Source organism: Crotalus tigris, unplaced genomic scaffold (assembly GCF_016545835.1).
Source record: "Crotalus tigris isolate CLP2741 ecotype Arizona unplaced genomic scaffold, ASM1654583v1 scf7180000018914.237226, whole genome shotgun sequence".
NCBI classification, from domain to species: Eukaryota; Metazoa; Chordata; class Lepidosauria; order Squamata; family Viperidae; genus Crotalus; species Crotalus tigris.
Genome location: NW_024097269.1, coordinates 28,323 through 52,790, shown reverse-complemented (window position 1 = coordinate 52,790; position 24,468 = coordinate 28,323). Strand labels below are relative to the sequence as shown.

The following is a 24,468-nucleotide window of genomic DNA, read 5'->3' as shown; positions in this document are numbered from 1 at the left end:
ACCAAAATCATACTAACCCTTAACTCTCTTCAAACTTTAACATCATAAGTTTATAAAAAATTCATTACTTATAAAATAAATGAAACTTTGTAGTTCCATACTTCTTCTGAACATATTCTATCCATCTTCTCCATACATTGAAATATCTCTCTTGTGAATGGTCCTTTAAATAAGCAGAAATTTTGGCCATTTCTGCTAAGTTAGAAATCTTAAATACCCATTCTTCTAAAGAAGGCAGAGTATCCTTCTTCCAATATTGACCCACCAATAATCTTGCTGCTGTTATTAAATTCAACATTAAAATAGTTTCTTTAACATCAAAATCCACAAAAATACCCCAAAGAAATAACTGGGGAGTAAACTTAATCTTCCTTTTAAAAACCTTTTGAATGTTCCACCAAATCATAATCCAGAAGGCTTTAATATTTTTACAAGTCCACCAAACATGAAAATAGGTTGCATCCAAGCAACCACATCTCCAACATTTAGGTTGCAGTTCAGGTACATAAGCCTGTAGATAAGCCTGTCTTAGCAATTGTTCCTGGTATAGCTATTTAACTGGTTTCCATTTGATATTTTTGTCTCAGATAGATTCTAAAAATTGTTACCATAAAGATATTTATATGCATATATATTCAAAATGCATAATTTTAATCTTTCTTAGCATATAGTTTGGAGTTTTAGTAGCAGAATGACTACTATATGATATTTTTTTTATTTTACATAGAATCAGCCATATCATGTTGCAAACTCCTATTGAAATTTTCTTTAGTTTTTGAATTGGCTAGTTGTGTGTGAGAAGATTGTTGCTGGAAAAAAATATAAGCATAAGACAGTTTTTGAGTGCGTGAAATTAGTATGGTTCTTGGGATCCCATTTCAAGTGCCACTACTTATAAGCATTGAGTAAGTAAGACACAGGGTCTTCTCAAATTTAACTGCAAAAATTCAATTTGATGATTAATTTGAAGGCAAGTTAGGTAAATCTTCCAATAGAATTGATTTTCCAAATCATACAAAATTGACTACTTCTAATTCTGTTCAAAAAATCAGTTTGATGAGAAGTTACATTAATATCAATCACATGTGATCTTTTTTTTAAATTGAAAAGTTTTATACAAATTTATTATTACAATACAATAACCCTCCCTCCCTCTCCCCCCACCCCAACCCTCCCCCCTCACTTCCCAGATTACAGGGTTAAAAATAAGCAAACAAATTCTAACTAAGCTTATCCAACTATACCAATAACCAAATCCCTAAAATACTTTAACTCAAATACAAATAACTCCCAGTTTAAACTATAAGTTAATCAAAAACTAAATGATATTTAATTAATTATATAATTAATTATAATTATATTAATATTAATTATAATAATATTAATTATATTAATCCCATATTTATTCTGTACAAAATTTATCCATCTTCTCCACACCGAGATGTATCTTTCTTGTGAATGATCCTTCAAATAGGCAGAAATTTTGGCTATTTCTGCTAAATTAGAAACTTTAAATGACCATTCTTCTATGGTAGGCAAAGAATCTTTCCTCCAATATTGCCCAACCAATAGCCTTGCTGTTGTAATAAGATTCAACATTAAAATAGTTTCTTTAACATCACAATCTTCAATAATACCTAACAAAAACAATTGTGTTGTAAACTTTATCTTTCTATTAAAAATCTTCTGAATGTTCCACTAAATCTTAATCCAAAAAGCTTTTATATTTCTACACGTCCACCAAATATGATAATAGATTGCATCTAAGCAACCACATCTCCAACACTTAGGCTGTAAATTAGGATACATGCTAGACAATTTTTGTGGATCCAAATGCCACAAATGTTATAAAACATTTTATAAAAAATTTCTCGTAAATTTTGAGCCTGAGTAAACTTCCCAACCCAAATTGCTTCCCATGTATCTAGTAAAATCGGCTCTTGAAAATTTTGGGCCCATTTTATCATACAATCTTTGACTAATTCCGTCTCTGAATCCATTTCCATTAATACATTGTAAACTCTCTTTATATGAGCTCGACTTTGATCTCTAATTTGTTTTATCAAATTCTCATCTTCTAAAGTAATACCAACTTTTTGGTCTAAACTCCATCTATCTAACAATTGTCTATACTGAAACTAAGAGTAAACAATATTATCTTGCCTTAATTCATCTAACGATTTTAACTGCCAATCCTTCCCTTCCAATTTAAGCAATTGATTATAAGAAGTCCTATCCAACTTCACACCTCTCGATATCCCCTCTACTGCGTGTCCAGGAATCCCCCAAATTGGCATTTTATAATTTAATCTATAATAATATTTCTTCCAGACACGCAATAAAGCAATTCTTAAAATATGCAATTTAAAAGCCCTATCTAGTTTCTTGTTATAAATTAAATATGCATGCCATCCATATAATAAATCCCATTCCTCCAAAGAAAGTATATTTTGATTTGTTAAGTTAATCCAATCGCTTACTCAAAGTTAAAGCCGCAGCATCATAATACAGTTTCAAATTAGGCATCTTAAGTCCTCCTCTTTCTCGTACATCTTGTATAATCTTAAGCTTAACTCTTGGTTTTTTCCCTGCCCAAATAAATTTATTAATACTCTTCTGCCATTCATCTAAATTAACATCTTTCTTCAAAATAAGTATCATCTGAAACAGAAAAAGAAATTTTGGTAGAACATTCATCTTAACAGCAGAAATTCTCCCTAACAAAGATAATTATAATTTTTTCCAATCATTCAGATCCTTCTGCACTTTAGTCCATAATGTTTCATAATTATTTTTATACAATTTTACATCAAATGTGATCTTTACCGATTTATATGCAGAATATAATAACCACACAATAATAGTTTTAAATATATTCTGAAAATATATTTAAAACTATTATTGTGTGGTTATTATATTCTGCATATAAATCTTGACCAATTTATATGCAGAATATAATAACCACACAATAATAGTTTTAAATATATTTTCAGAATATATTTAAAACTATTATTGTGTGGTTATTATATTCTGCATATAAATCGGTCAAGATCACATGTGATGTAAAATCACATGTGATCTTGACCGATTTATATGCAGAATATAATAACCCCACAATAGTTTTAAATATATTCTGAAAATTGTAATTAAAATAGTTGCTTGAAAAATTACAAATTGGTAGTGTAGTAGAATGATTTATGATATTAAATTGTTGGTTTAATTTCACTCAATAGGAATATTTTTGACTAATAAATATATGAGTTCAATGTTCTTCATTTATTATGTGCAAAATTAAAAGCACTTCTGCACGTACATAATAACTTTCAAGGCCTTTTCTATGAACAGCTTCTTTTTCTTCCTCTCAGTTATTTGTACCTTAAATTCAGAATCTGAGACTAGCAATATAGACTAAGAAAGATGATAGTAGAAGATGCCAGCTTTTAAGATTTCATTCTATTTCAGTTCATTATAATTAATTAATATGGATTCCCATTAGTTTATATCCATTCATTGTTCTCTTAAGATACTCTTAAAGGTTGTGCAAAATATTTACCTCGACACCCTTCAATCCCATTGCAATTCTTTGATTTTGATGCCTATAGCAGGGCTTTTCAACCTTTTCACAGATTGTACCACTTTTTAGGAAATGACTATATTTGAGTACCACCAGTGCTTAGCAAGGTGTCAAAAACCTGATGACTAAAAAAGGGGGGATTTTGGGTTTTACCAATTAGATTCATTTGTTGTTATAGAAATGGCTAGTTTATAATATTATGGAAAAGTAAAAAGTTGAGGTTCGGTGTTAATGCTTCCTTCTACTGCAACAGAGGAAGTCTGTTCTTTTTCTCTTCTCCCCCTCACTTTTTCCTTCCCACTGTGTCCTACTATTTGTTTTTGTATTTTTGTATTTTATTCTATAATCTAATAAAATATTATAAACTGTAGAAAAAAAGGAAAAAACTACCAGTTTTAATTTCTTCGATGGCTGTTCCTTTGCCGAATCACTTTCCCTTTGCACTGACAAATGTATGATGAATTTATCCATGTTTATTAATATGTACCACTGCCAACTAGCTCAGGGGTCTTCAAACTTGTCACTTTTAAGACTTGTGGACTTCAACCCCCAGAATTCCTCAGCCAACATGGCTGGTTGAGGAATTCTGGGAGTTCAGATCTTAAAGAATTCAGATCTTAAAGTTGCTAAATTTGTAGACCCCTGAGCTAGCTGGTCAGCCCTTCTTCCTCTCCTTTCTGAGCTCTCCTTCCACAGTGTAGTAAGAATGCACCCCCCCAATCCCTTCCCTTTACCCTTAAAGGCATAGGAATTAAGGGCAAAGCAAGAAAAACTTACAAAATAAAGAAACACATAAACTGCAGTTGCCTCTCTCTCAGGCTTGTGTCGCTTCGGCTCATTCCTCTCCCCTGCTACACTTCTCCAGGATGGTTGCGTACCACTTGCCACATGGCAAAGTACCACAGGTGGTACGCGTAGCACCGATTGAAAAGCCCTGGCCTATAGTGTTGGCATTCTGCTGTATGGTAATGTAGATAATAATATATAATAGAATATTTTATAGCTTGATTGACCTTGTTTTGTCTGAAACAGGTTTTTAGATTTTAATTAGCCATTTTTGAGATATTTGAATGTTGTTACATATTAATAGATCTAGTGACTATTCAAAATTACAAAGCGCTGAAAAAGTGATTTATTATTATTTATTTTTCACACCTATGACTATTGCAGCATCTCTACGGTCACGTAATCAAAATTCAGATGCTTGGCAATGGGCATTTATTTATGACAGTTGCATTTCCCAGTGTCATGTCATCACCATTTGTTACCTTCCCAGGCATCTTCTGACAACCAAAGTCAGTGGGGAAAACCCAGATTCACTTAATGATTAATAATTCTCTTATCAACTTTGGCAAAAAAGATTGTAAAATGAGGCACAATTCATTTAATAACTGCCTTGCTTAGCAACAGAAATTGCAGGCTCAATTGTCGTAAGTTGAGGACTACATATATATTGTCAGGCACACTCAGGATCATGGTGGGAGAAATTATAACTATATAACTAAATATATTTTAAAAACTAAATTATATTACTGTATATAAATATTTATGATACATATACTGTAGTGGATACGCTTTTGTGAAAATACTAATGTTTAACAGTGAGATGGATATTATTTTAGCAGTCCAGATAATTAAAAAACTGTTTGTGGATATAGTCTCTGTTTCTACCATTTATTTCCAGAGCATGTTTAATTGTAATCGTCAGAAGATACAAGAAAGAACGGAAATCTTAAATCAAGAATGGAAACAACGCCGGATACAACCTGTACACATCATGACTTCTGTGAGCTCATTGCGTGGGACCAGGGAGGTTGGTTAACCTGTGTTGTGGAAATCCAGTTACAAAGTTGTCAACACGTCTTTGTTTTACTGGAAGAAAATTGGTTTGCTTTTTTTTATTATGCAATATGATATTCTGTGCTTATGAACTGTCCTAAGTAAGAACTTCATTTCTTTGAATTAGATAACTAATTTATATAATATTGTATGGAAGAAAGGGATTAGTTTATTTAATTTAGAAAATGTATATGGTTGCTTATCTTTAAGAGATATTGATTAGCAAAAGCCAATATAATAAAGCTACTATGAAACAAGTAAATGATCATAATACAATAATCGATTTATAACAAATCTAACCATACAAATCACACATATTGAGCTAATATATGATAAGAGCCGAGGTGGCGCAGCAGTTAGAGTGCAGGCCACTTTAACTGACTTGTGTTCAGCAGGTCAGCGGTTCAAATCTCACTGGCTCAAGGTTGACTCAGCCTTCCATCCTTCCGGGGTAGGTAAAATGAGGACCCAGATTGTTGGGGGCAATGTAAATATATATATATATATATATATATATATATATATATATATATATATATATATATATAGGTATGTATCTAGAAAACCCGAACAACCAAAGACCTACATATATATATATATACATACATACATACATACATACATACATACATACATACATACATACATTGCTTACTGGTGTACACCGCTTAGAGCAGTGTTTTTCAACCTTGACCATTTTAAGGCATGTGGACTTCAACTCCCAGAATTCCACAGCCAGCAATGGAATTCTGGGAGTTGAAGTCCACATGCCTTAAAATGGTCAAGGTTGAGAAACACTGGCTTAGAGAGTGCTTGCACTTAAAGCGGTATATAAGTCTCATAAATATATATATATATATATATATATATATATATATATATATATATATATATATATATATATATATATAAAACATCCTGACCCAGCACCTACATGAAAAGCCAGATATTCAGTTTTCCCAAAGGCCAGATAGATCAGAACATCCACCCTTCAGATCTTGGGAACAAAATATTCCATAGGGCAGGCACTGCTACAGACAAGGCGTGAACTTCTTAGTCTTGCAGGATGATATTTAACAGAAGGGTCCTGGCATTCACTTGCTTTATCCCAGTGGTTCTCAACCTTTCTAATGCCGCGACCCCATAATACAGTTCCCCATGTTGTGGTGACCCCCAACCACTTATACATCACCAGGTGCCAGGGGTGTGGCCAAAGAAAAGGGGGAAAAATGGCGGACAGCCTTGTTTGGCGACCCCCGTGAAATGGTCGTTTGACCCCAAATGGGGTCCCGACCCACAGGTTGAGAATCACTGCTTTATCCAATTTGGTAGGACAGGCAGACACCCTCAGGAATAAATGATCTGACAATCTTGTGTATGCCAGGCCAAACTTGAATTGCACACTGAAGCAGACTGGGTTCCAATGCAGCTTGTGCAACAATACTGTAAGCTGGATGGACCTTGGTGTTTTAGAACTGCATGTGCCAATGTATTCTTCAGAAAAATCTGCTGGCTGTTTTTCAAGGGCAGCCCCCTCACAGTAATTCAATTGGTATGTGAGCAATGAATGACAGTGAACCAGTCAGGTATGGCTGCTAACTGCTCTTCAGTCAAGAGCTGTGAGTCTTTGATTGTTCTCTTTTGAAGGTGTGGGTGTATGCGTTCATATGCAAATGCTAACCCACTGAGAATAAAAAATAAAAAATCTTCCAGGGGGTCAAAAAACCTGTTCAGTCTTGCTAGGATTGAATCACAAACCTGTTCTTCCTATCCAGACCCTCATAAGCTCCTGGCATTGACTAAATAAACATTTTGATGGCATCACTTATCTGGCTAGGGGTGGAGATGCATACATGAATATGAGCAGCATACTGATGCTACTTCACTTCATGCTAACAAATGAACTCCTTCAGAGGTTTCATATGGAGTAGGAAAAATAGGAATGTATGTTGGGAGATGTTAGCTCTGTTAAGTAGTCCAGACAAGAACAGCAATCAAGAGTACTTGTTAAGCTTACATTAACAGAATCCCGCAAGACTGAAAATAGTTCTCCCTTTATTTTATTTTATTCTTTGGAAAATTAAGGAGGGTCCCTTTTGAAATGCACTTCCCTTCCTCTCCTTCTGTGGAATGAGATGTATTTTACATGCTGGTTGTAAAATGTCTTCTCTGTCTCCCACGTTTATTCTCACTTATAATTATAGAAGTTCTCTGGGTATCTTGTATAAAAGGAACCTAGGGCTAGATCTTTCTCCGTCTCCCAAACTGAAACCAGTTCTGAAGGAAATCACACCAGAATAGTGCCAAATCTGTTAAGCTGGTCCAAAAGATACCATGACCAATGGCAAATTACCTGACCTGAATCCTAACTGAAAAGGATCAAAATAATTTTCTTCCAGGATTCTTTGAAACTGTGTAATTATTAATTTATTATTATTATGGTCCTTTGCACAGTCAGCCAGATGTTCAGACAGGATTGGGCATTTTTGTCCACCTATTGAGTCCTTCCCAAGGAGTTAGGATAGACAGATGTGGATTTTTGATAGTGTTACAGATATTACCGCAGGATGAAAGCTGTTCTGAATAAAGCTGTTTTTTCAACTGGCTAATGGTAAATTTATCAATGTTCAAGTGTTACTTCTTCCAAGGCACCTATTACTATTGGTACTATCTTTGCTTTCTTTTGTCACAGTTGTTCTGTTTCTATTTGCAGATCTTTGTTTTCTGCTATCTTCTCCAGTTTCTTCTCTTCTTTTCTGCTCTCTCCAGGTACTACCACATCCACTATTCAGATTTTTTTCATTCTTATTGACAATTAAGTCTGGGATATTATGTGGCAGGTGGCTATTTGTTTGAAATCTAAAGTCCCAGAGAACTTCTTCATTTTCTATTACTTTCTCTATATTATGGTCCCACCAGTTCTTGCTTGCAGGCAAATGATGTTTTTTTGCAGATCTTCCAATGCATTATTGTTGGATTTTGTCATGCCATTATAGTGAGTCTGTATAATTTTCTTGCAGCACCAAAGCAGCTGATCCATTCTTTCTTTAGCTTCTTTGCAGAGGCTGCACTTGCTATCTGTTGCTATCTTCTTAATTCTGTCTTGGTATGCATTTTTCCTTAAGGCTTGGTGTTGTGCAGCCAGAATTAGCTCCTCTAACTCTTTCTTCAACTTTCCTGCTCTTAGCCATTGCCAGGTCTTGTTATTATCTGCTTTCCCTGCTATTTTTTTTAATGTACTGGCCATGTAATGCTTTGTCTTCCTGTGCTTCCTTGCTCCTTTTTATAGGACAATTTGGTCTCTCCAATACTCAATAGGCGATGTCAGAATCCAATTATATTTCATCTCTAGTTATTGATTATGGAAAACCCCATTTCTGCCCTCTCTGGATTCTGTCATACGATGAAGGGGAAGGGGGGTGAACAAAGGGGCTTTATGGCCACTATAGCTTCAAAGGGGATTGAATGTGGATTTCACCAAAAGGACTAACAATGGGGCCATCAGCTTTGATCTGCTCCTCTCTGAAGTCTCCCTTGCACTGGCAGTGAAGAAAAGGGGGTGGAAATGTAACGCCTGAGATTGCCGCTGGAAAGATGGTGGGTCCTTACATTAGATAGGACTTGCAAAATTAATCCACCTGGAAGGGAGACCCTTGCGGGGAATTTTGCAAAAAATTACCATGTCAGACAATGGAGCAAGAAAGAGGGGAAACTCCCTGGAAAGAGAGCCGCTGCCCCGACTGGAACCTTGCCGGATGTTGGGATCCGAGAGGTCAGATTCCTCAGGAGAAGAAGTGGTGGAGACACGGGACCACAAGCCTCGCTGGTCAATGGGCGTTGGAAAGAAAAGCGAGTGGGGAAAGGAATCAAGAAAGGTGACCCTGAGACAGGGGGCCAAGCAACCAGAATGGAAGCAGGAGATGGAGAAATCCCTGCACGCAAGTGAAGAGGGAGAAAACTGGGCATTGTACTCGGACTGGATCCTAGAGAAAGCTATTGACCTGATGAAGAGAACTCTCCGCTCCCTAGAAGAGGAGAATCCTGAGCCCTACGGCCGCCCCAGCTCCTGGAGTCGCAAAGGGAGAGACACCGAGGGGGAAGTGGAACCTGCAGCCCCGGGGACATCTGCTGATCCAGTAGCCCCCACCCCCTACCGAACCACAGATGGCGATCTGGATGGAACACACTACCACCGACAACAAAGGCACCGGTCCATTCAAAGACTCCCGCTGCTGGACATCAAATTCAAGGGGGAGCCAACACGCTTGGGGTTTTTCCTAACCCAAGTCCTCAGCTACATGGAGGAATACGGGCGGGACATCCCCAGTGACAAAGCCCGCATCTGGATCGTGCAATCTGCCCTGGACGGACTGGCCGCAGACTGGGTGGTGAACTTGCACGACTCCAATGCCCCAGAGCTTAACGACTTCAACCATTTCATGTCCTCTCTGAGAAGGCGATTTGAAGACCCCCTGGCTGATCGCAAAGCCCGCGAAAGGATAAAAACGATGAGGCAAGGCAAACACCCAGTGGCTGAATATACACAAGAATTCCGGGCCATTGCCAGCAAACTGAACTGGCCAGAAGACATCCTCCGTAGCCATTTCAAAGACGGACTAAATTATGACCTATATGACGCTTGCCTGTCCCGAGGGGACCCACACCAATTTGAGGAATGGTATGTCATCTCAGAGGAAGCAGAGATCGACATATTGAAGAGGCACCGCCGAGGAAAACAATGGAGCTGCTCCCCGCCTGAGTTGACACACGAACCAGTGAAACCATTGGCTACAGCCAAGAAGCAAATGGGGTGTTTCAAGTGCAGAAGAGAAGGACATCGAGCTGCCGCTCCAAAGCCCCCCAGCACAATCCAGACAGATCCCCAATCAGCAAATCTGGAAAGTCTTCAGCTAAGCCAAAAGAAACTGCCATGAGAATGATGGAAATTGTGGAACCCCCCACCTCTGCTCATCAGGGGGAAAGAATTCCAGCCTACACCGCAGGGTCATTGGACACCTCAGATGACAGCTTGGAGGGCGAACACATCGCACCCATCCTCAAGACAGTGACTATATTAATTCCCCCCATGCCCAAAGCCGTGAAGGTGAAAGCCTTAATAGATTCTGGCTGCACCCGCTGACTCATTAGCCCGACACTAGTGGGGAATCTGGGCATTCCGTCGAGGAGACTGGAACAACCAATCTCATTTGGCCAGTTAGATGGATCCATAGCAGGGGGGTTGCCAGCTACCCTAGCCACTTTACCGATACACCTCTCCCTGGGCAAACATGGAATGCCCAATGATCCTAGGGATGGAATGGTTAAAAAAATGGAACCCCTGGGTAAATTGGAGGGATGACAGAAATCAAATTCCTGAAGGGGGACCCTAAGGACTTAAAATCCCAAGGGGGGCTACCAGAATCAAGAATAGAAAAAGCATCCATGGGAGAGGAGAAGGGACTACAAGAAATACCAGAGGAATACAGAGATCTTGCTGAGGTTTTCAGTGAGGAGAGGGCAGATGAGCTCCCTCCCACCTCACCGACCCACAGATTGTGCTATTGAATTCAAGTCTGGGGCAAAACTCCCGAAGCCCAGATTATACTCCATGAGCCCAAAGGAGAAGGAGGAAATGGAGAGATTCATAAAGAAGAACCTACAAAGGGGGTTCATTGAACCAGCCAAGCCTAAAGTAGCTGCCCCAGTCCTCTTTAGAGAGAAGAAGGACGGCTCTTTATGCTTATGCGTGAATTATAGGGCCCTGAATACAATCAGTGAAAGCAACCTATACCCCCTGCCCCTCATGAAGAACCTGTTGTCACACCTCTCGAAAGGGAATTTTTTTTTCTAAACTAGACCTAAGGGAAGCTTACTATCGCGTGAGGATTAAGGAAGGGGATGAATGGTAGACCGCATTTAACTGCCCCATGGGGTGCTATCAATTCAAAGTCTTGCCATTTGGATTACAAGGGGCCCCCGCAGTATTTATGCAATTAATCAATGACGTTCTAAGGGAGCACCTGTTTAAGGGGGTCCTTGTTTACCTTGACGACATTCTTATCTTCACCGAAAGAAAAGAGGAACATGTCAACCTAGTCAGAGCGGTTTTAAAGAAACTGCGAGCCGCCCATCTATATGCCAAACTCTCGAAATGTGAATTCCAGCAGGAAAGGATAGACTACCTAGGTTATCACATATGCCCCCAGGGCATTGAAATGGACCCAGAGAAGGTCAGAGCAGTATTAGATTGGGCACCACCCCGCACAAGAAAGCAACTAAAAAGTTTCCTGGGGTTTGTAAACTTTTACCGCCAATTCATCCCCTCATTTGCCCAGATAGCCCTGCCCCTCACTAACTTACTAAAAACGAAGGGAGCATCTCAGTAAAACATAGCCAACCATTACCATGGACAATGGAGTGCCAAACAGCGTTTGAGAGATTAAAGAGACTTTTTTCTGCCGAACCAGTACTGAGGCACCCAGACATGGATAAGCCCTTCGTAATACAGGCGGATGCAAGTGATGTGGCAGTGGGGGCTGTTCTATTAGAAGAAAACGATGAAGGGATATTGCAACTCTGTGCATATACATCCAAGAAACTCACGGAAACAGAACAGCGCTGGCCCGTATGGGAGAAAGAGGCATACGGGATACGTTGGTCATTACTCACGTGGCGACAGTTCCTTGAAGGCAACAAAATCCCCTTCCAGGTGTGGACTGATCACAAAAATTTGGAAGCCCTGAAAGCGCCCAGGAAGCTCAATCCCAAACAAGTCCGCTGGTTCCAGCATTTTCACCAGTTCCAATTTAAGCTCAAACATTTGCCAGGGAAAAAGAACTTCCTGGCAGATACACTATCTCGCACATGAGCCACAGACTCTAAACCAATGATGGCAGAGTCACAACTGGCAGCACCAGTAACCACCAGAACCTATGCTAAATTAAAACCACAACTGGACAGCCAAACTGGAATTGAATTCCGGAAATGTTTGGAAACAGATGAATGGTTCCAGAAAAACAAAAATGTGTGCACAATGAGAGACGGGCTGCCTTGGGTAGGGGAAAAGTTATATATACCAACAACCCAAAGAATCACATTCATGCAGCTTTGCCATGACACAAAATCAGCAGGGCATTTTGGATTTGTGAAAACTTTACACTTAATTAAACGGCAATTTTGGTGGCCATCCATAAAAAAGGACATAGAAAGCTACGTGGTCAGCTGCCCAAAATGTGCAACTGCAAAGAGGTTGCAAGGGAAATCGCCCGGACTGTTACAAACAGTGGCAAATCCCTCAGCCCCCTGGAGAGAAATAGCCATGGACTTTATAGTGGAATTGCCAGAAAGCAATGGAAATACTGTTGTCTGGACGGTCACGGACTTGTTTTCCAAACAGGTGCGCTTTATTCCTTGCCAAAAGATTCCCACCTCAGAAGCCTTAGCGAAACTTTTCGTCCAGCACATTTACAGATTGTATGGGGCACCCCAGCGCATCATCTCTGATAGTGAAGTGCAATTTACGTCTGCATTTTGGAAGGAATTTTTATCCCTTTTTGGGACCACTCAGGGACTGACATTTAGCCATCATCCACAAGGAAATGGGGGGGGGGCTGAAAAAATGAACTCAGTACTTGAGCAATATTTAAGATGTTTTCTTAATTTTCAGCAAACTAATTGGACAGACTTACTCCCTTTCGCAGAAGTTGCCTCAATAATGCAGTCCATTCCAGCACAGGTTACACCGGTCAAAGTTTCAACCCCATGCCAGAATTAACCCCAAATGAATCGACCATCCCATCACTGAAAGAATGGATGGAACAATTACAAAATACCTGGCCAATAGTTAGAAAAGCCCTAGATGAAGCTAAGGAGGCACACAAAGCACAAGCCGATAAAAAAGGGTTGATCCTACACCATTCATTATAGGAGAAATGGTGTACTTATCTACAAAATACCTAAAGTCCCTGCAACCCTGTAAAAAACTTGGACCAAAATATATGGGGCCTTTTCCAATTAAAAGAATCATAAACCCAGTAACAGTAGAATTAGAATTACCCAAAAATCTAAGGCAAATATACCCAATTTTTCATTGCAGCTTGCTGAAAAGAGAGCATCAGTCATTGTTACGGCCAAAAATCCCCCCCCCACCTCCAGTCATGGTGGAGGGCAAACAATACTTTGAAATAAAGGAAATCCTAGACTCTAGGAGATATCATGGAACGACTCAGTACCTAGTTGTATGGAAACACCTCCCTGCCTCACAAAACGAGTGGGTCCATAAACGTCATGTCAGAGCCCTGAAGCTATTAAAGAAGTTTCACACAGAGTATCCTAACAAGCCTGACTAACTTTTATACCTGTTTTGTTTCTTTCAGGTGGATCTATCTTATTTTTAAGGGGGCACAATGTCAGAATCCAATTATATTTCATCTCTAGTTATTGACTATGGAAAACCCCATTTCTGCCCTCGCTGGATTCTGTCATACGATGAAGGGGAAGGGGGGGTGAAGAAAGGGGCTTTATGGCCCTCATTTCCTTCACTACAGCTTCAAAGGGGAGTGAATGTGGATTTCACCAAAAGGACTAACAATGGGGCCATCAGCTTTGATCTGCTCCTCTCTGAAGTCTCCCTTGCACTGGCAGTGAAGAAAAGGGGGTGGAAATGTAACCCCTGAGATTGCCGCTGGAAAGATGGTGGGGTGGGCTGGGCTGCTGGGGACCCCTTAAAACCTTGAACCGTAGGGCTTGGTCCCCAAGTCCTGTCTAGAATGCCTGCAACCAGTTTCTCTTAATAAACATGCCTGTTGGAAGAAAGATTCCAAGAGTTCTGTCTTCTTAAGATGCAAAGAGGGGTGGGTCCTTACAGTAGGCCTTCTTAGTATACTAGCTTCATGCATCTTCTTCATTATCCTTCAGGTATTCTTCCAATGCCCTTTTTTCTTCTACAACCATCTAATGTACTTGCAAAATTTCACACCCACCCATTTTCGTTGGTAAGTAGAATTTGTCAATGTCACTGTGAGGATGAAGAGCATGATTCATTGTCAATATTTCTCTAGTCTTCCTATCCAAGGCTTTTGGTTCTAAGATGGCAGTGTCTGGATGGGCTGTGGCTGAATTGGCTCTCAAAGGTGAAAAGTTTGGGGAGAGATATTAAGGGATATGGGCCACATGATCAGGAAGGTTTTGATGTGTTTGAGCAACATGGTGGAACTAAGGTAACATATGACCGACAATCTGTGGGCATGGCAATTTTCTAGCTGTTTCGGAAATGTTGGTGAGACCTTTAAAAGTTGTTGGTGCTGTTTGAAATTGTTCTGCCAGCAGCAAGATCTGATTGCTGGCCCAGTGACGGATTTTATTGCAATTCAGGGCTGTTTCCAAAGGAGGCAGAGGAGAAAAGGTCCCAGGGTTTACGGAGCGAAGGAAATGGATGAGGCTGTTGGCAGGCCCAGAGGAAGAGAGAGAGGCTTTTGGAGGAGTTGGTGGAGGCGGCAGCATGCTCCAGGGACGAAAAGAAGCACGGCCTCTTAAAGGAAAAGGTGGAAGAGACAGGATCAGAAAAAGGAAAGTAGGCAAGGTTGTCGTGCAGGAATACAAGCTAATTTGAGGGCTAATCCACATAGAGCTCCATTACCGTCTTCCGCTCCCTAGAGACTAAAATGGATCATCTGAAACTTGAGCTGTCCATAAACAAGGAGTGTATATTGAAGGTGGTGACCCTTTGAGAGCTGTATGCAACGAAATTTCATTTTGATGTATGCCAATTGGTGCACATTTAAAGTGATAATAAAGTTGTTGTTTAGTCAGCTTGAGTCCAGTCCACTATTTTAGCTACATATATAATGACTGGAATTGCCCAGGTGTTGATTTCCTTGATGGTATTTCCTCTGCTGAGTTTGGATTTTAAAATCTTCCCTCTCTTGATATATTCATTTCTAACCTTTTTCCTAACCTCAGTGTGCTTGATGTCAAGTTGAAGGATGCTCAGGTCTGTATACTGATCATCTTCATTCAGACTCTTGATATTATTTCCATAGGGCATCTTGATTCCTTCAGTTTTTACTATTTTCTCTATTAATCTCTCCTATCACCATTGACCATCAACTGTATCTTTCATTGTGCCATCCATCTTTGCACAAAGTTTTTGATGTTTCTACTGACTCCTGTTATTTTTAGGCACTTGATTATCCAGTCGTCGTCGTCGTCATTATTATTATTATTATTATTATTATTATTATTATTATTATTATTATTATTAATTTTTTGCTGCCTATTTCATGGTTTGAAATGACTTTGAGGATCTGTTTTTCCCCTTTTCTAAAAAAGAGAAAGAATTAATGAAAATTTTCCAATATTGCTGAATGCAAAGATAACTTCTTGAAGAGGTAACTGACCACTGCCTCCTCAAGGAAGGTGGAACTACCCTGTACTAGAAAGAAGTAGTAATAACTACTTGAACTAACGACATCTCACCTATTGGGAAGCCTTGACCAACAAGGAGGGATAGGGATCTAAAACTCAAGTAGCATGTCCACTTTCTCTGACAGATACCTAGAGAAATCATCACAGTGGCCCAGCAAGCTCTCTCTCTCCATCCCATATCAAGAAGGTATCTGGTCATCCACAATATGGCTATCTGAAGATGCAATAAGAGTGGGAAAGAAAGCTTGCTTCACCATCTTATTGCTACAAGATAATACCTAAGATTCCTACCTATTCTCAATTAAATTCATTTTTGGTCTTCTTGCAATGGCACTTTAGATGTTTCTTATATTATTTCATCTCCTGAAGTTTCTCTGAATATCAGTGAGAGCTCCATGATCACTCAGAGACTTCATTGATACCATCTGATTTAAGTCCATCGTTGTTCACTTATTCCAAATTGTGACTAAGGCCTCAGATAGGATTGTGATCCAAAGCTTCGGAAAGAATTTCAAGTTCTCTCTGCCAATCCTTTAGGTCCATTAGTTATATGTGGCAGACTAATCAAATAGGCTTTTCCTCGCAGTGGAAGGTAACTCTAGAGAACTCTAGAGTGTGATCTATCTATGATAAGAGACCAATGTTAACATCCCCCAAACCTTAGTCATGTCAACATTTAAGGGATTTCCTTCCATCTATCCTCTCTGTTTGCATTACTGTATTTATCTTTTAGCTGGAAAAAAATAAGTTTCACATAAAACTGGCAAAGATAAAACATTTTTGCTTTTACATATAGAATTGATTTCTGGGAACTCTTATCCATGATCCCTTTACTGTAGAGCTTTCCCCTTGGTAATTGTGATAAAGCAATTGGCTCTCTTCTCCATCATATGAGAAGAAACAGAAGCCTTAAGAAATATTCCTTTTATAAATCGTGGTGAATATTAAAACAAAATCAAATAAAAAAGGAGAAGGCTGATATGATAGAGAAGTGAGGAAAAAATCTTGGAAAAACTTTCTTGATGAAAACTAATTTCTGCAGCTTAGTTTGCAGATGGTTGATCTTTTTCATATTAAATATTTGACTTATAACCACAATTACGACCAGAACTTTCATCACTAAATGAAGCAGTAGTTAAGTGAGACACACCTATGTTTATGACCATTTTTGCAGTGATTAAGTGAATCACCGTAGTAATTATGTGAATCACACAGTGATTAAGTCAATCCAGCTTTCCCTGTTGACTTTGCTTGTTGGAAGCTAGTTGAGAAGGTCACAAATAATGATCATGGCAGTTAAAATCGTTAAATGAATTAAGGCAAGATAATATTGTTTACTTTTGGTTTCAGTATAGACAATTGTTAGATAGATAGAGTTTAGACCAAAAAGTTGGTATTACTTTAGAAGATGAGAATTTGATAAAACAAATTAGAGATCAAAGTCGAGCTCATATAAAGAGAGTTTATAATGTATTAGTGGAATTGGATTCAGAGACGAAATTAGTCAAAGATTGTATGATAAAATGGGCCCAAAATTTTCAAGAGCCGATTTTACTAGGTACATGGGAGGCAATTTGGGTTGGGAATGTGAAGTTTACTCAGGCTCAAAATTTACGAGAAAATTTTTGTAAAATGTTTTATAGGTGGCATTTGGATCCACAAAAATTGTCTCGCATGTATCCTAATTTACAGCCTAAGTGTTGGAGATGTGGTTGCTTAGATGCAACCTATTATCATATTTGGTGGACGTGTAGAAATATAAAAGCTTTTTGGATCAAGATTTGGTGGAACATTCAGAAGATTTTTAATAGAAAGATAAAGTTTACACCACAATTGTTTTTGTTAGGTATTATTGAAGATTGTGATGTTAAAGAAACTATTTTAATGTTGAATCTTATTATGGCGGCAAGGTTATTGGTTGGGCAATATTGGAGGAAAGATTCTTTGCCTACCATAGAAGAATGGTCATTTAAAGTTTCTAATTTAGCAGAAATGGCCAAAATTTCTGCCTATTTGAAGGATCATTCACAAGAAAGATACATCTCGGTGTGGAGAAGATGGATAAATTTTGTACAGAATAAATATGGGATTAGAAAGTATCATTTAGTTTTTGATTAACTTATAGTTTAAATTGGGAGTTGTTTGTATTTGAGTTAAAGTATTTTAGGGATTTGGTTATTGGTATAGTTGGATAAGCTTAGTTAGAATTTGTTTGCTTATTTTTAACCCTGTAATCAGCTCCGGGAAGTGAGGGGGGAGGGTTGGGGTGGGGGGGAGGGAGGGAGGGTTAATGTATTGTAATAATAAATTTGTATAAATCTTTTCAATAAAAAATAATGATCATGTGACCTAGGAAAGCCACAAGTGTCATAGATATATACCAGTTGCTAAACACCTGAATTTTGATCACATGACCACAAAGATTCTGATAACAATTGCAAGTTTGGGAACTGGTTGTAAGCCACTTTTTTAAATGCCTTTGTAGCTTTGAACAGTCACTAAACAAATGGTCATAAATCAAGGACTATCTGTAAGGTTCCTCTACTTGATATGTATGAAATTCATATACACTATGCATCTCTTCCCAGAAGAAACATTGGTTTAAGTAGCATATACAGTTCAGTTAAACTCTACATTACGTGACTATTTATCATCCTTGTTTTCTTAGAAGATGATTGAAAAAAAATAAAATAAATATTTCATATATATGAAAATACATAGGAGTGAAAGCAGTAGTTCTGAGTATACTTATCTCTGTTAATGTTTCTTAAGAATTGTTCAAATTATATTTGAAAACTGTTTTCTGCTAAAATCAGTTTTTTGCTACTGCTATATCTAATTTGAAAACAATTTACTATTAGTTATATAACTTATCTTTTCTCTTAGTGTTCTGTCAGCAGTGACTTAGACTTTCCAAAACAAGTTATTCCTCTCAAAACTCTGAATGCTGTTGCCTCAGTTCCCATAATGTACTCTTGGTCACCCCTTCAACAAAATTTTATGGTAAGTGATTATAACCCTGAAAATTATGAAATTAAAATCATCAAATCAATATACTTTGTAAAATATAGTTGCTGGATTATACTAAATATGAATGTCAGATTTATATTATGTTGTAAATTCAAATTTCCTAAGTGACAGTAAAGAATATCAATGCTCAATAGTTTTAACTGTGTCTTCTACAAGTTTCCTCCTACCATTTTGGTGAGAAGGAAGCAGCACTCTGTGACATGCTGGCCACATAACCTAAGAAATTTCTTTGGACATGCTGGCTCATAGCATTGAAACAGAAGAAGCGCAGCAGCTGAGGGATCACTCCCTATGGCTGATTTCTGCCTGCCAAGGGACCCTAACTGGGCCTTAAGTTGCCCCGTAGAGGCCACACAGAAGGAAGTCCTGCCGATTGTGGAGAGATGGTGGTCAATCGGTTTGTGAAAAGCCCTCCAGAAATCGGCAGTACTACTTTAAGCTGACTGTAAACAACATGTTTGGAACTGAGTAAGAACAGTGATTTTCTTTCTCCTATTTTGAAATTGATTTCCTGAAAAAAGAAAAAGAAAAAAACCCCAAAGCAAAAAACTCCAAAAGTGAGAAGGAGGGGGACTTTTGCCCCACCCTCCTGCAGATGGAAGTGGCAAATTAAACCTTTCAGGAGGAATAAAAATATATTGAAATGAAAAGACTATAAGATTTAATTTGGATAAGTTTGAAATCAGTGGAATCTATTAAGATTTTCTTTTTATATCATGAAAATAGAAGTAAATAATTGCCTATTTCTGAAAACTGTTGCTGAATCCAGTGGCAGATGAAAATATACAACAACAGCTGCTTTACTACAGAGACTGGCAAAGCCCAGGAAAAAATAAATTTGATTTTAGTGACCTTCAATCTCTTAATAACAAAGAATAGCTGTGACAAAAAGAAAACATCTTGGATTTCTACAAAGTGATAATTATAAATTCTAAAAAAAAAAAAAAGAATTGACCTTTCTGGATTACAAATACTAACTCAATTGTGACTCTTAAGCTGTCTGCAGAGAAAAGAAAACTTTGATTTTTGGCTATCATGGAAAACCAGAGATCTCCAAAAAGAGTATACCAAGAAAAAAAAAACTTTCCAGAAGGAGATCTATGCTATGTTGCAACTAATTCAAACAACAATAATCTCAAACCACGAGGAAATTAAACATAACCTTGAAAACATAAATGAATACATCTCCAATTTAAGTTTACAACATAAAAATTCTCAGAAAATAAAAATAGAAAGTGAGCAGAAAAAAACAGACAACTGACTACGAAACAGAGGAGAGAGATTTCAAGATGGAATTTAACAATACAAGGAAATATGACTTAATCCAGATGGGAAACAAATTTCAAGAAACTCTGGATATGGAAAAGACAAACTACATTTTAACATTACGAAATAAGTTTGAGGACAAGAAAAAATTGGTAAAATAGATTTTGCCAGAAGAATTATGAGATCTTGAGAGACAAAAAATAATAAATAAAATCAAGAAAGACAAAAAGGAAAAGATTTTCAATGAACATGAAAGGGTGAAACCTTCCTATAAAAACATCTTACCTGTTTGGCTTTTTGTACCTGCAACAACATTTATAAGATTATGGAAAGACTCTCTGACTCACCGAAGCATATTGAACAAGAAAGATGTTGGGGAAAAAAAGGCTAAAGTGAGAATTAAGAAATTAGATGATGGAAATTACCAGAGGGAGTATTTAAAATTAAACATTTGTTTGAATATGGTTAAAGAAATAGAAAGATTTTAAATATAAATGAAGATTAATTTAAGAGGGATGAGCCCCTAAAGTAATACAGTATGCCTTCTTTCTTTTTTTTGTGTTTGGTTTTTTGACATGAGAAATATAAAAATGTTGGGAAGGTTTATATATAAGAAATGTTTTTTCTGTTTTGTCTTTTTTTTTTGCTCTTATTTTTTTTAAGATATGAGAAATGCAAAAATGTGATGGCTTGTATGAGAAAAAAGACTTAAATATTTAAGTGTAACTAATTTTGAGAAAATCTTAACCAGTAAGAAAAGTTTTGAATATTTGGGGAAAACAAATTTAAATAAGAATCTAAACAGGACTGATAATGAGGCAATCAAGATGATCAATGAAAAGAAGCTTTATATTGATGTGGTTATTACTTGCAGAAACAGGAAAAATGTTTATATTTAATTGTCATTTATTTAAATAAGAATTGTATTAATTTAAGGTTGGCAAAAGAGAATATTATTGGAAGAAGAGGAAATCATGTAAAGCTATCATATGGATCATAGAATTATAGAAATTAATTGTTATTGATTTTTTTAAAACATAAACCCAGACAACATGACGTTTACCAAATATTAAGGTGTATGTTAAAAATCAATAAAACATATTTTTTTAAAAAAGAAATAGAGGTGAAATAATTGGCAGTGACTAGTAGAGTAAAATCTACAGAGACCCTTCCCTTCCCTTCCACATGTAGTCTTTGCTTAACAATCATTCTTTTGGTGACTATGACAATGGTGTTGAAGAAATGGTAGTTACAGCTGGTTTTCAAAGTTACGTTGCAGTGCTCCCGTAATTATGTAATTTGAACACTTGGCAGCCCACCTACATTTATAATTTTTTATTATTAGTGTATTTATTCCTTTTGTTATTATTTCTGCAATAGCATACTATAAGCTCATCACTGAAACATTAAGCAAATCCATTTTCCCAAATGGTGATTTTTTTGCTGGAAACTGACAAAAAAGTCAGAAAATAGAGAATATTTTCCTTTTGAAGCAGCCTTTTCCTGAGAGAGGGAGAAGGAGAAAGTGGCGGAGAGAGACTTGAGATCATGACAGCTACCATAATAAAAAATATTGTCAATGGTAATTTGTAAGGCAGAATATCATTTTGACTTTTTCTGTATGATATATTTTTGTTTCCTTATTTACATGTTATCTTTATTCACAAAAGCAAAATGTTTTGCATATTTCAATATTTTTTTAGGTAGAGGATGAAACAGTTTTACATAACATTCCTTATATGGGTGATGAAGTGCTTGATCAGGATGGAACATTTATTGAAGAATTAATCAAAAATTATGATGGAAAGGTACATGGAGATAGGGGTAAGTTATGATATATCTTTTTGTTGAGCATTTTTCCTGGTAATTGATATGGTCTGTTTGTTAAATATAATATCATGCATTGTTCCTGAAAAAGCATTCATTACGTGAGAATCAGAATAAAGTTGGAAGGGACCTTCAAGGTCTTCTAGTCCAACCCACTACACCATTTCTGACAAGTGATTGTGTGGTATCTTCTTAAAAACCTCCAGTGATGAAGCACCCACAACTTCTGACAGCAAACTGTTCCATTGGTTAGGAAGTTTCTTCTTAATTCCAGGTTGCTTCTCTCCTTGATTAGTTTCCATCCATTGTTTCTTGTCCTGCCCTCTGGTACTGCCTGCCTCAATTAATTCTCCCAAGAAAGCAGAACTCTTGAAACTCGCATTATCTCAACAGGCACTTTTATTGGAAGGTATTGATGGCAGGAGAATAAGGCAGGATCTGAGGATTTCCCACACGAAACATTACATTAAAAGAACTCTTTCAAATCCCAGCCCAAATGTCCAACTATCCGGTTTGAATTGAATCAATCCATAGGTGTTAAGTTATTGTGGGAAACAAGCAATAAGGTGCCATTCTCAAGGCTGTCAGGTTTCTCTGCGGCTTCTTCTCATCCAACTGGAGATACGATAAATGGCTGGAGGCACATTCCTTTCACACCCCAAGTAACATACCTCAAAGAGGGTAGAACAAAGCAAAGGAAATACATTGTAGAAGACCCATAGGTCGTGCCCCCTTCTAAGCACAAGCTTTCCCCCCCCCATAGAATAGTAGAATCTGAAAATGAAAGGCATAAGAAAGAAATTCATTAAGGGCTTCCGGTTTGCTGATGTGGCCACCATGGGTGTCTGGAAGGTGAGCTCCATCTTCCGCGTCCAGTTTCACTTTGCGGGGAACCCTGGAAAGGATCAAAAGTCTTCCTGTAGGGGTGTCCAGCAAGGAGGGGATCCCCGTTTGATCGCAGGAGGGCGGTAGCCCTTCCACTCAATCCGGGGTATCCCTCCAAACCGGCGGATGAAAGACCGTCCATAGCAATATGGCTTGTCACTAGGTCGAAGTTACACTTACCATCAGGCAATTATAAAGCAGTGCAGATGAGACTGGGTGAGGTCTACCTCTCTTGAATCCTAACTATTGTTTTTATCTGCATAAGCTGTTTAAGGTACTTTCCCCCTGTGGAGAGGGAAGGGAGATTTTACCACTCCCCCTAAAAACAGTGGCGACTGACTATCCAGGGGAGTTTAAAACGTTGTAAGAATAACTTGATCCTAATTGGAATTTTATTTTTTAAAGTTTGTGGACTAAAACATTTTTTATTCTTACTGAGGATCTGGGTTACTTATAAAAAAGAAGCAAAACTGAAAAGATTATAAAAACTTTGGATTTAAAAGAAAACTTTAAATGATAAGGGCGACATCTTGAGGCTAAACCTGATATTACAACTTGTTATTGCTTAAAAGAGACTTGGCCAGCAGCCCAAACTATAGATAAGACTTGTTAGTCTTCTAAAAAAAAATGGCGACTGGATGGTTTTTTCTACATCAAACAATATATATAACAACACAGGGAGATTTATTTGATGACTCAAAAGCATGGACATGGAAGATGATTTGGCAAAGAAAGAAAGCTAGAATAAGACTGAAGAAAATTGGGTTTTGACTTGTTGATGGTGTTGTTAATTGTGAAGTCGTGTCCGACCCATCGCGACTCCATGGACAATGTTCCTCCAGATCTTCCTGTCCTCCACCATCTTCTGGAGTCCATTTAAGTTCACACCTACTGCTTCAGTGACTCCATCTAGCCATCTCATTCTCTGTCGTCCCCTTCTTCTATTGCCCTCAATCTTTCCCAGCATTAGGCCCTTCTCCAGTGAGTCCTTCCTTCTCATTAGGTGGAAAAGTATTTGAGTTTCAACTTCAGGATCTGGCCTTCTAAAGAGCAGTCAGAGTTGATCTCTTCTAGGACTGACCAATTTGAACGCCTTGCAGTCCAAGGGATTCGCAGGAATCTTCTCTAGCACCATAGTTCAAAGGCCTCAATTCTTTGTCGCTCAGTCTTTCTTATGGTCCAACTTTTACATCCATGGATTGCAACTGGGAAAACCATGGCTTTGACTATACGCACTTTTGTTGGCAGGGTGATGTCTCTGCTTTTTAGTATGCTGTCTAGATTTGCCATAGCTTTCCTCTCCAGGAGCAAGCATCTTTTAATTTCTTGGCTGCAGTCCCCATCTGAGGTGATCATGGAGCTGAGGAAAATAAAATCTGTCACTACCTCCATTTCTTCCCCATCTATTTGCCAGGAATTGAGAGGGCCGGATGCCATGATCTTGGTTTTCTTAATGTTGAGTTTCAAGCCAACTTTTGTACTCTCCTTCTTCACCCGCATCAAGAGGCTCTTTAGTTCCTCTTCACTTTCTGCCATTAGAGTGGTATCATCTGCATATTTTGTTGATATTTCTTCCGGCAATCTTAATTCCAACTTTTGATTCATCTAGCCCTGCCTTTCTC

At 37.9% G+C, this 24,468-nt stretch overlaps 1 protein-coding gene across 1 annotated transcript in view; it reads left to right on the top strand.

Moving 5' to 3' along the window:
* The window catches only part of LOC120314356 (histone-lysine N-methyltransferase EZH2-like), a gene marked incomplete at its 3' end in the record, with an annotated part of 71,086 nt that extends 49,128 nt beyond the window's left edge, over positions 1 to 21,958 (top strand). Inside the window, exons 3-5 of the mRNA XM_039357368.1 lie at positions 5,259 to 5,387; positions 18,725 to 18,841; positions 21,838 to 21,958. Coding sequence (XP_039213302.1) covers positions 5,259 to 5,387; positions 18,725 to 18,841; positions 21,838 to 21,958 — 367 coding nt within the window. The remainder of the gene's footprint in view (positions 1 to 5,258; positions 5,388 to 18,724; positions 18,842 to 21,837) is intronic.
* Between the last annotated feature and the right edge of the window lie 2,510 nt (positions 21,959 to 24,468).